At 40.0% G+C, this 11,444-nt stretch overlaps 2 protein-coding genes across 5 annotated transcripts in view; one reads left to right on the forward strand and one right to left on the reverse strand.

Moving 5' to 3' along the window:
- LOC122396474 overlaps nt 1-7,107 on the forward strand; it is a 126,948-nt gene extending 119,841 nt beyond the window's left edge. For all 3 annotated transcript variants that reach the window (XM_043394924.1, XM_043394922.1, XM_043394923.1), the window contains exons 4-6: nt 870-1,161; nt 3,688-3,906; nt 3,985-7,107. In XM_043394924.1, coding sequence (XP_043250859.1) covers nt 870-1,161; nt 3,688-3,906; nt 3,985-6,315 — 2,842 coding nt within the window. In that variant the 3' untranslated portion in view covers nt 6,316-7,107. The remainder of the gene's footprint in view (nt 1-869; nt 1,162-3,687; nt 3,907-3,984) is intronic.
- Nucleotides 7,108-7,259: 152 nt separating this feature from the next.
- On the reverse strand, nt 7,260-11,436 carry LOC122396478 (sodium-independent sulfate anion transporter-like). 2 transcript variants are annotated; one of them, XM_043394937.1, is made up of 9 exons: nt 11,052-11,436; nt 9,715-9,938; nt 9,400-9,595; nt 9,095-9,315; nt 8,450-9,014; nt 8,142-8,368; nt 7,893-8,066; nt 7,661-7,823; nt 7,260-7,593 (listed from the first exon to the last, which is right to left on the reverse strand). In XM_043394937.1, the coding sequence occupies exons 2-9, from the start codon at nt 9,922-9,924 to the stop codon at nt 7,451-7,453; spliced, it is 1,899 nt and encodes a 632-aa protein (XP_043250872.1). In that variant the 5' UTR covers nt 9,925-9,938; nt 11,052-11,436; the 3' UTR covers nt 7,260-7,450. The 2 variants fall into 2 exon arrangements, with proteins under 2 accessions (XP_043250872.1, XP_043250871.1); XM_043394936.1 differs by lacking the exon at nt 11,052-11,436 and adding an exon at nt 10,092-10,299 and having other exon boundaries at nt 7,264-7,593.
- Between the last annotated feature and the right edge of the window lie 8 nt (nt 11,437-11,444).

Consider the following 11,444-nt stretch of genomic DNA (forward strand, 5'->3'; position numbering starts at 1 on the left):
TTTGGCAAGATTACGTGTTTTGTTATCCACAGTTCCAGTTTCTTGGAACTTTTTTATAATGTTTGTAAAGACAGAAAGTGAAGGTCTATTATTACGATCGGGAAATCTTTCACTATACACACGTACCGCTTCCCTCATAATTCTATGACATTCACCATAAATAAGAACCATTTCTACTTTCTCTGCTATCGTGTAACGCATTTTAGAAAACTAAACACTTAGACTGAATAAATGTTACGAAGCTGTGCTCTAGTCGGTAGTAAAATTACCAATAATGTTTGAGGATACGGATAAGCGTACAATGTGATTGAATGTTTGTTTATCTTTTGTGACCCGTGTCACGCAATACACACACGTGATACACAAGTATTCGAAATGTACTCTGACACAATTTATTTTCTATTGCAGTTGACTTTGGGTGACCTTGAATGACCTTAATAATAGGTCATTGTATTCGCCTTGAAACACTCTATCAGAATGTAAGTAATAAAATATACTGTTCCATTTAAAAAAACAAAGTTGACCTTCATATCTCCTTGACGCCTCCACCTACAAAAAAATTGGTAATACCAGATTATGAGCCCCCCGATACCAAATAAGTTTGGTCTAATGCATTTTCTCCTATCTTCAAAAACAAGCGAGTTATTCAGGTGACCTGTTTAAAATGCCTCACCCTGTATTTTCAGAGTCCTCTAATCACAAAACATGTATCTATCCAGACTGGTATTATCTAACATCCACACTAATAACGAACAGAACAGAGTTAACTGACTGTGAAGGTAAAGGGACGATGTATTTGATGTTTGAAAAATAATGTTGACTGAAATTTTGAAAATTTTTCCTATTTAAATGACGAAATCGTTTTCCAGCTTCGTCCAGGAGTTCGCGTCGCCGCCCGCCGATGGGATCATCTTATTATTGGAGACACTTCGGGGTGTTCAGCTGGCTCAAAGTTCACCACCCTCTTCCGGTCACACCGGTCCAAGAGTCGGCACCAGAAGAGCTGCGCTGGACGAGTTGGGTTGCGTCGAGTGTCTGGCTGCATGCGCCGAACGATGCACCGATGCACCGAGGCTCCTGGTGCAAGCTCAACCCGGTCTTCTTGCTCTGGCAGTCTGCCTGACTAGTAGCTTGAACCGGTCCCGAGTTCTAGCTCTCCAGGTAACAATCGTCACTTCCGTTCCGAGCGTCGCGGTACTGTTAATCAAAAAAGATCCACGGCTTGGAATCGCACGCCTCGGATCATGCTCGTCCAATAAGATCCTGTTGCATCTTCCGTTGTCGTCTTATCGTACTTTTATCGCGTACACGTTAATATTAATAGATAACCGTCCTGGATCAACGACTCGTTTCAGTCCTGGGTTCAACTCGGACGATGGAATCGGAAACAACCGCGTTGTGTCTATAAACCTCGATATCTTATCGCGTTTCTATTACGTTCTTATCGCGAATAGAAATATTAATTCAACGCGCGTAAGTCGGAACTTTATCTCGAGAATCGCTGGAAAAGTCGGAAATATTCTCGGAGTGTCCGGCGAATATTTTTTTGCAATTGATTCTTGTACGATTTCTTGCAGCTTCGGGACTTGAAATTGGTAATTTCCGTCTCGTTTCTATCAGTCGTACAAATTAATTCTCGGTCTCTGCATCGAATCATCTATAACATTTATTCTGGTTGAATCTTTCTCCGTTTATTCGCGGTTTCAAGCTTCTTAAAGATTGTTCGATTGTATCTGTTTTTGCATGCAAGGAGTTGGCATGAATAATCATTCTATTTGCACAATTGTGAAACCCATGTGTCGCGCAGTGGTTTACAGAATAATATAGAGCGTGTTTCCGTAAATATTTTCATGGTGCATACAAGGGGAACGATTGAATAATTGCCCGACATGAAATATGATCTTTGATTGATGTACTCATGAATCGATATCGATAATTTTTCTTCTATTATGCAATGTTTGCAAATTTTTATTATCAAGTGAGTCATCGTAATTATGCGAGTCGAAAGGCATCTGATAACCACTGCAATCTTTCAATGTTATTGATATGTGTTTTATATGAAATGCCCCAAATGAGAACCAGAGATTTCTCCTGAGTAATTGTTTTGGAATTTAATTATCTGAACTCTTCCCGATAAGAAACCAGATAGCCGAGAAAGCATGTGGCTGTTTTTGATCAACGCCTTTAATTTGGAAATCAAGATCGAATGATTGATAGAATCAAAGGCTTTTCTGAAATCAGTGTACACTGTGTCGACTTGTAGGTCTTTATCAATACAACCGGATACATAGTGACGATACTCTACAAGGTTAGATCACTGTTGATAGACCGACAAAGAGGCCATGCTGCTCATCGGTGATGATGCATGGAAATATTAGTTTACTATTATTAGAATTATTATCTTTTTATCTAAAATGTTGTCGAAGAATACTGGGTCAATTTTCTTGTATTTCGTGAGTTACTCCCTTCTCGCGTCCCTGATACATCGAGATACGTAATCGTGAAGCCGCGTTTCCAGCAAACCCGGCCCACTAAGAGGGCCTTGGGACCCGTTATTTCGAGACCGTCTGTCGTCGGAACCAGCTTTTATCGTAAATCCGAACGTTATTCGGCTGGCTTCATTTGCAAACTCACGCGCGCTCCCCACACGTCTGCTTTTTATTTCCTGCCCCCCCGAGGAAATGCACCTTGCGAGTATCGCGGCTACGATCAGATGTTGACTAACCGAACTGGATAATTACTTCCACGGCACGTGATCTCAGAAAAGTACAACGTTGGAAGAATATAATGAGTAGAAAGAGATTGTTATCTTCCCGCTGAGCAGGTAACTGTCGACGAGCTTTGGTTGCCAACTAGAATTGTATATACAGTATCGAACAAAATTATAAGGCGCCTCGAATACTTATATATTTTCTATACACGACAAAAAATGTATCTTTAGTCGGATATACGATAAAAAATGTTCAACGTGAGCTGATTTTGGATGAACAAAATCATAAAACAATAACTTTTGTCCTCTACTGTACGTACAAGTTCTATTTTAATCTCTAAACTCTGCGTATTGCTTTGGAAACTTCTGCAATGAAATTTCAATAAAATCCATTCCATTTCAGGGATTCAATAACATTTGTGTTTACATCTTTTTAAGTTGTCGCTTTCGAGGCAGACATTTGTACGCCTGCACGGTGACACTAGTGGCGTAAGTTGAAATATCAAGCGTTATGGAACTGTCGGAGATATTCCTCGAAAAGTAAGATCTAAAAAAAAAAACGGACGCTAGAACCGATAAGAAGACACACCGTTTACCCGAGGCGAATAGATTAAACTACAGTTGGCGTCCATGCGGAAACCAGATCGTGATAAGCAAATAAGCGTTGGAACTGTTTGACGTCATTTGATACGTTCCCAGCCGCGTGTACCACCGGTGGTGCACGTCAAGCTTTCCATACAAGCCCAGTGTACCGCCGGTGGTACACACATGCGCGTTACATAGAGATTTAAAAGTACTTAATATGTTGAAGACGATTTCAAAAAATTGTAACTTGTACGATATATTTTCTTCGAAATCGTTTAAATTTCTATCAACCCAATTAAATATTAATTTTATAATAACGTCTCTCTACGAACCATCGACGATGTGTATACACGATACCTCGCAACATCCTCGGAACTGTTTCTGTTTTGCAGTTACTGACGAAGGTGTGTCAAGCTCCGGGTGGTCACGCGGCCGTCTCGGAGGCAGTGTCCACGTTGAGGCTAAAGTACGGCGAGGGCGGACGTTTCCGGTTCCTGGCTGGGGCGCTTCTGGCTCCCAGAGCAGCGATTGCACTGAGAGTCGCAGGAGTGTCGTTCCTGAACGCCTTCCTGAAATCTGCACCGCGAACGCAAACCAGATTATATATTCAAGTGAGTGTGTTCAAAATACGTGGGTAAAACTTAACGAAACGTTCAGTTTGGTAAATTCCGTGTTTCGTGTGCGAGCAGGCTGAAGCCTGCGAAGCTGGACTAGAGCCGCAGGTCCTTCAAGAATGGCTGAAAGAATTGGACGGTAGGGAGGAGGACGCGTTGAACGATCTTCTGCATAAGGAGGTTCAGAGATGGACCCACAACTGCGTGGACGTGGATGTCCTGCAGCGAAGAGTGGTACGTGCCGAGGAAACATGTAGGATCCTCAGCAAAAAGGTATCGGCACTGCAAACGGAGCTGCAGCAGTTGCAGCTGGAGAAGCTGAACAATTACAACCTGGAGGATCGCGAGAAGGTGGCTGTTCTCGGGGCGAAGCAATCGCCAAAGGTGTCCTCGAACGCAGAGGACGAGGGTATCAGCTCGTCGGAGAGATCGAGCAGCCCCGAGAACACGAAGCACCAAATGCGCGGTAACCATCAGAAGCTGAACATGTCGCCGGACAACGATCAGGAGACCACGATAGACGACGTGATCGAGGAGCTGAGGATCATCGTGAAGGACGCGGAGGAGGAATTCGGGGACAAGAATCGGGAACAGAGTCGAATAGAGCACGTCGAGAGTCAGGATCTATCCTGCAACGATCACGCGTCCAAAGCCAAGCTGTACAACAACTCCTACACGTATCTGTTCGACAAAGTGCTGAAGAGAGATCAGCAAACGAGCAAGAAGGTCACCAAGTCCAACACGGACTCGAACGTGTCTCAGAACGTGATAAAAGGCGAGCAGGTGACTTACTTTGGCAACGATCGAGACTACAGCGTGGACTCGAGGCGAAGAGTTTCGAAATCATCCGTGGAAGGCAGCGTGAAGATAGTCGTGAAAGGACCGGACGTCGAGGACGCCATCGTACCGACTATTCTCTATCCTCAACCGCCCAGAAGATCGCCGCCTTGTCTGTCGGCCATAATGGCGGTGAGACACGGCGACTTCGTCGATCACGAAGAAACGTACAATTCTCACGACGAGGACATAGAGGAGGAGACCTTGGGCGATGGCAGCGACTCGCTTCTCAGCGCTTCGCGGTTGAAGTACAACGGAAAGGGTCAATCTTACGAGGAACAGATCCCAAATACCGAGATCGATCGCTTTCAGAAATCGTCCGCGAAAGAAACGGAGAACGTGGGTAATAATAAATCGAAGAAAGGGCTCGACAACCTTCGACGCTTCAACGACAGCGAGGCCAAGGACAAGAAGTCGGTCAGAAGCTTCGAGAACAGGGCGACGAACGAATCCAAGTCGAATTACAGGGCGACCGACGGATTCGTTCAGAGGCACAGCACGAAACACAGGAGCGAAGTGGAGAAAAGGAAGCTGCTACGCAGATCCGCCAGTCACGATTACCTCGAATCGAGCGCCTCGAGTCCGCGATCGAGACGATCCGGCAGAAGCAGAGTGGAGAGTCACATCAGGAAGTTCGAGAGCTTGAACTCGTTCGACGAGCATCGAAGTCTCCAGAGCTACGGTCGACCGGGCAGCTCGGAGAACCTGAACAAACAGGAACAGCAATTCTTAGGCGACGAAGGCTCCCGGACCAGAATGCGCAGATCCGAGTCCTTCCATCACGTGTCGCACGTCAGCAAAAAGGATCAATGCTCGTCGCGAGGCGGAAGCGACAGTGGATTGTTTTACGTGACCGATTTCAACCTGGATCCGCTCGTAACGCAAAAACCGAGGTCCATCGAAGCCCCGAAATCGCCCAGCCTTCTGACCAAATCTTTGGACAGAATCGACGAGGGCCTGGACTCGATGGTCGATATCGTTATCACGGAAGAGAAGAATCAATGGAACTCGAGCAAGTACCAGTCGAAAACGAAGAAGTCCAGGGAAGAAAGGCAACTGATCAGGTCGAAATCGAGCCGACTCGAGGAGTCAAGGAGTTGCTCCGAGCTGGAAACTAAAGGAAGAAAGGAGGAGTCCAGGAGTAAACACTTGAGGAACGATGAGTTTTATTCTGGGAACAACAACAATAAACAACTGAGAAACGACGAGTTGTACGAGGAGCAGAGAAATCACGAATGGAATTGTCAGAACGAGCTGAACTCTGGTAGAAAGAACAGTGATTTGGACGTTGATTGTACCCCTGTGATACTGACGAAGAACGGAGTGAGGCACAACTCGTTCAGCCAGAACGAGAATATGGGAAGTAAGTTTTCAAATCGGTCCAAGGATTCGGGAATCTTTGCTGGACGAACTTACGACACGTTCGGTTTGGGGAAGAGTCGATTCAATGCCGGCAAATATTCGGGAAATCAACAAATTAAAGAGAATCCGATTGGAAGGAGGAACACGACTTCGTCCGTGATTGGGAATCGCGGAAAGGTCACTGACGTAGTATCGGGACTTTATTAAAACGGATTTTATATACGCACGCGATAAAATATATTTAAATGCGTGAATTTCGTCCGAATCTTCGCGTGTTTCGTACGTTTCTCATATCGCGTTCGGTGTAAACAAACAACAAAACTAACACTGTTAAGTTTGATGCATTTATCGTAATTGAATGAACACGTAACTACAGTGCAATACTTACGAGCATTATCAGTAAAATTGAAAATCTAATTTATGTTGTAATTAATATTGTCGATAATATGCGATAAACGTGTGCCCGTTTTAGTTATGTAGATAGATATTTCGGTGATGGACTGTCACACCTATTCGATGAATTGTGCAATATATTTTTCATTACACGTAATTATATTTCTGTAATTATATCACGTTAAAAAGAAGACTGTAATTTATAAACGTTTATATAAGAATGTACATAATATACTGCTGAAAGAAAGGAAAAATTAGAACGGGAGGCATCGAAATAGTTACAAAATAAGAACAAAAATTGCCAACGTTAAAATATTTCGTACGTGTGACTTTGCTGTTATCGTATTGTACATAAACGTTCTCTTTTAACTTATTCATTTATGCTGGAATGATATTGTAACTACGTTCTAAACATAAATAAAACTGTTAGCTTTGAGATAACAGCTATCTTTTGTTACAACAAAAAATGAGAAGTGATATTCATAAATAATTACACAACTAAATTCACGGTATACCATATTATTTATTTCTAATTGGCACAACAAACATAGAAAACAAGACATATAACAATATTTATATATATGTATATATATATATATATATATATTTACATTTTCAATTGATATAAAAGCTGTCATGTATTACACACTCATAACTGTATTATGTGACTAATGATTTTTCTAGTAACTCATGCTCAATAAATATTGATCCTCAACGTTACAGATATTAAGTTACTTAATACTGAAAAGTACTGAATGAAATTCTATAACAATATATCTACTTAAATAAAATGCAAAAATAAAATCTTCAGTTGATACGAACAACTGCAATAAAATATAGCAAATACTTGAAAAATTCTTGTCAAAGTCTTAACTCGAACTAAGAGTGCAAGAGTTTGAAAAGATCGGAACAGAACCTTTAAATCGTGATGAAATTGTCTCCCATTTTCCTAACTAGCTGTTGCGTGCAACAGTGTGGTTGTAACTTCGCTAAGTTCATGGCACGAACGTCCATTTCGATTTCCATTTCCTAGCATTAAAGGCTCGTGAGATTTGTCACGTGTTATTTCTAAAAGTTGTTGCGACGTTTTGTCTGAAAATGAAGAAATAATTGAAAAAATTAAAGCATGCATAGAATAAAATTTTATTTAGATAATAACCTTGATGCGTCGATAACAAGTACGATAATTCCTCTTGGGTGGAAATGTATTGAAACTCTTCTCCGCATGCACCTTTCAGTACTGCGATAACGTCTGATCGCGGATTATAAAAATAAAGACCTTGTTTTCGATTATTAAATTCGTCTATTAACGTCGCTATTCCCTATAATGCAAAAATATGATATAATTATTGCGTGTATCTCTCGAACATCATCGAAATTGAAATATTTACTTTAGCAGCGGTAAAATCTGCCCCCAATATATATCTACAATCAACTACAACTGGAACTTGACTCGAGCCTTGTTTTATTCCAGCATTGCCAACGGATTTTTTAATAAAATCTACAGCAGGGAAATAAAGACTATTTCCTGGCGTTACTGAAAGATAATCGGCCCCAGAAATAGTCTAAAATATGCAAAAAAAAAGGCACATTTATTCAAAGATATATATTACACACAAACAATTTAATTTACTACTTACCGTACACTTATCAACATGTATTGTTGGACGCGCAGAAGGATATAATAAAAATATAAGATTTGTTCCAACACCTAACAAGATTCCATATTCCACACCGATACCAAGACAGAATAAAAATGTGACGGACATTGGAATCAAATCTTTTTTACTGGTTCTCCATATGAGCTTTACAACTTGATATTCAATCATATATATTACTGCACAGATAATAACTGCTGACAGAGAAGCTACAGAGAGAATACAAACATGTAAATATACATGATTTCAATGCGCTATGTACACATAAGGGAAACAGTAATTATGTTTACCTTTTGGTATAAAGAAAAAATATGGTGTAAGCAGGCTCAATGATAGTAATATTAATATTCCTGTGTACAAACCACCCATTGGTGTTTTTACACCACTTGCATGATTCACAGCAGACCTGCTAAAAGAACCAGTAACTGGCATTGCACTTGCGCAAGACCCAAGAACATTACAAATTCCTAACGTAATTAGTTCTTGAGTGGCATCTACTTTGCCACCGTTTGCAAAAGCTTTTGCAATTGCTACGTTTCCAAGAACCCCAATTATGGGTACTAATGCTATGGACGCACCTAATTCTGAACACATTTCAGTGAAACTTAGAGTTTCGTTCTTAACTTGCGTATAAAATGGAGGTAAACCTATAGGTGGAAGACCGGATCTGACTGGACCGGTAAGAATGAATGGAGAACCAGATTCAACAGAGTTGAACTTATAGGCAATAGCAGAACAAACAATAACAATGATAGCATTTCGTGCTGTTGATATTAACCATATCATTTTCTTTAATATCCTCTGGTATTTGTTTGATTTTTCACCATTGGAGGCAAATTTGATATCTTTCATTTTCTAGACAATTAATACAATACATTCTAATGCTATAATTAACTAAACTGCAACTAAAAAAGAATTATATGTGTATACATTACCCTAAACATTAGTAAAATAGCAATGCAAGAGAAACTCATCCCTGTATCCCATACGCTAATCCTATGAATGTTACCAAACACCTTTGTTAAAGTATCTAAGAATCCTTGAGAAGAGATCTTTAATCCCAAAAGGCCCTTGAGTTGAGAAACTACAATTATGACAGACGTTGCAGAAGTAAAACCGACTGTAACCGGTATTGATATAAAATCTATTAATACTCCTGTGAAATAATTTTACTCAGGTAAATAGCTATTTAAAAATAAATTATTTACCATGAAATTTAAACAAACACGCAATATATTACCTAAACGTAGAGAAGCCATTAACAATTGCAAGCAACCACACAAAAATGTAAGCAATATTGCAAAATCCGCATTTCTACCTTGAACATATTCGTGAGTCATGAGTGCCATAAGTGCAGTTGGTCCAATCGTGATATCTTTACACGATCCAAATATTATATACACCATGGCCCCCATAAACGCGGAATAGAGACCGTACTGTAAAGTGCGTTATATTGTATTTTAGGTATTTAATGTAATTTTCTACTTTTGCAAATCGTACGCAACGATGTAACAAAAAATTTTAAATTAAGAATTTTTTATAGAACATTTTCCACCTGCGGTTCTAATCCAGCCAGTGTCGCATAAGCAAGTCCTTGGGGCATAACAGTAAGTCCGACGGTAATGCCAGCGATAGCATCATTTAAAAATTTGTCGGAATTATATTTTGGCAACCAGTCAACAATCGGTATTCGTTTTCTAACAAATTTATTGAACTGGCTACCTTTCGATCGCCACTTCCTTCGATCTATCATTTCGAAGGCCATTTTATATCAAGTACCTCCAAAAAGAATATAAAATTTAATACTGCGATAATTTTCGTTACAAAACACCCTCAACTTTTTAACGATAGAAGTACATGTAATTTTGAAAAAATTCGCTTTATTGATTAAGAACATTTTCGCCGATTAAAAGCGCAAAAAAATATTTTTACCTGTGAAAGTTCAACTTTCACCGTAGCGCAACGGTTGCCCACGCGTACGTATTTTCAGTTCGTCAGTCCATGAATTGATAAATAAAAGAAGAAACAATAAGTACACCTGTATAAATTTACGGTATTCACGTTTCACGTTACAGTAAAGAACTGAAAGTGACCAAAGCCTTTTAGCCGCTTATATACGCGGACCGAACGCGAAATTTATCTCACGTCGGTGAGGAAAAGTCGCTGCTAGCCTTCATACTTTTTGCCCGGGTCGCGAACAATATAAATTCAATACGAATTTATACAAATAATCTTAACGCCTCGTGGATTCAAAAACGTTTAATAATACAGATTGTGGACGAAAACAGGTTTATCGTTCTTTTCGCGTGAAGAAGAATAATCGTTGAATAAATTATAATTCAAATAGGCGGGACAACGTCCCAAACGCAAAAATTATAATCTCACAAAAACCAATTATTTCGTAACTATCGTTAAAATTGTTTTCTGTCGTTTAAAACCTATTTGGCGCGACAAAAATTATCATTTAAATACAAATTAGTAATACATTAGCCTTCGTATCGCAATTGCATAATATAAACGCACAAGTTCTATAATAATTTCATCGGCGTTTAAGGCTACAGAGAGCGAAGGTGCCTTTTTGTTGTTTTACGAATCATTGGACATTTCGTCTATTAGAGCACGATATTTCTCAATATCCTTCAAACGCCGTTTATGTCGATTAACTTTATTAAAGAACAATAGCTACTTGACCCATCTCATTGATAGCTATCGTGTACGTACGCATTAAAAAAGCATTAAGCTATCAAACGGACAATGATATTTTATACCTATTTATATTGTAATTAATTTCTAGCATTAAACGGTTCTTGCAAAAGAGATAATTATTTGACAGTAAAAATACGATAACAAATGTTCGTTCAAGTGTATACTATTATAGATTACAGGACATACCATCAAAATTATCTTGAAGACTTTCATTCCTACGTGTCAGTTTCTTTGCGGAAATATCGATCACACACGTCGGCTGGCATAACCTGTTACAAACGTTACACTGTACCGTACTTTTAATAATTCGTGTACGCAAAAGTTGCGAACGAAAGTCGACGATACGACGCGTAACTTTATCTTCAACAAGAAGGAAGAACCAATATACGCGCCGTACACGATCTCACCATAAACTGACCTTAGGAACCGGCATTTCGTTTGAGACAATTCGAGGGAAAGTGCAGTTCGCAAGTTTGTCAATAGAGGGACTGCAATTCTGCAGTGCAGTCGGTAATTTAGAACGGACGAACGACGAACCCGGTTCAGGCAGCTTCGTCGAGTAACAACCAATAAGTACGC

This window comes from Colletes gigas, unplaced genomic scaffold (assembly GCF_013123115.1).
Source record: "Colletes gigas isolate AHSC1104 unplaced genomic scaffold, ASM1312311v1 Colletes_gigas_Sc00007, whole genome shotgun sequence".
In the NCBI taxonomy this organism is placed as follows: Eukaryota; Metazoa; Arthropoda; class Insecta; order Hymenoptera; family Colletidae; genus Colletes; species Colletes gigas.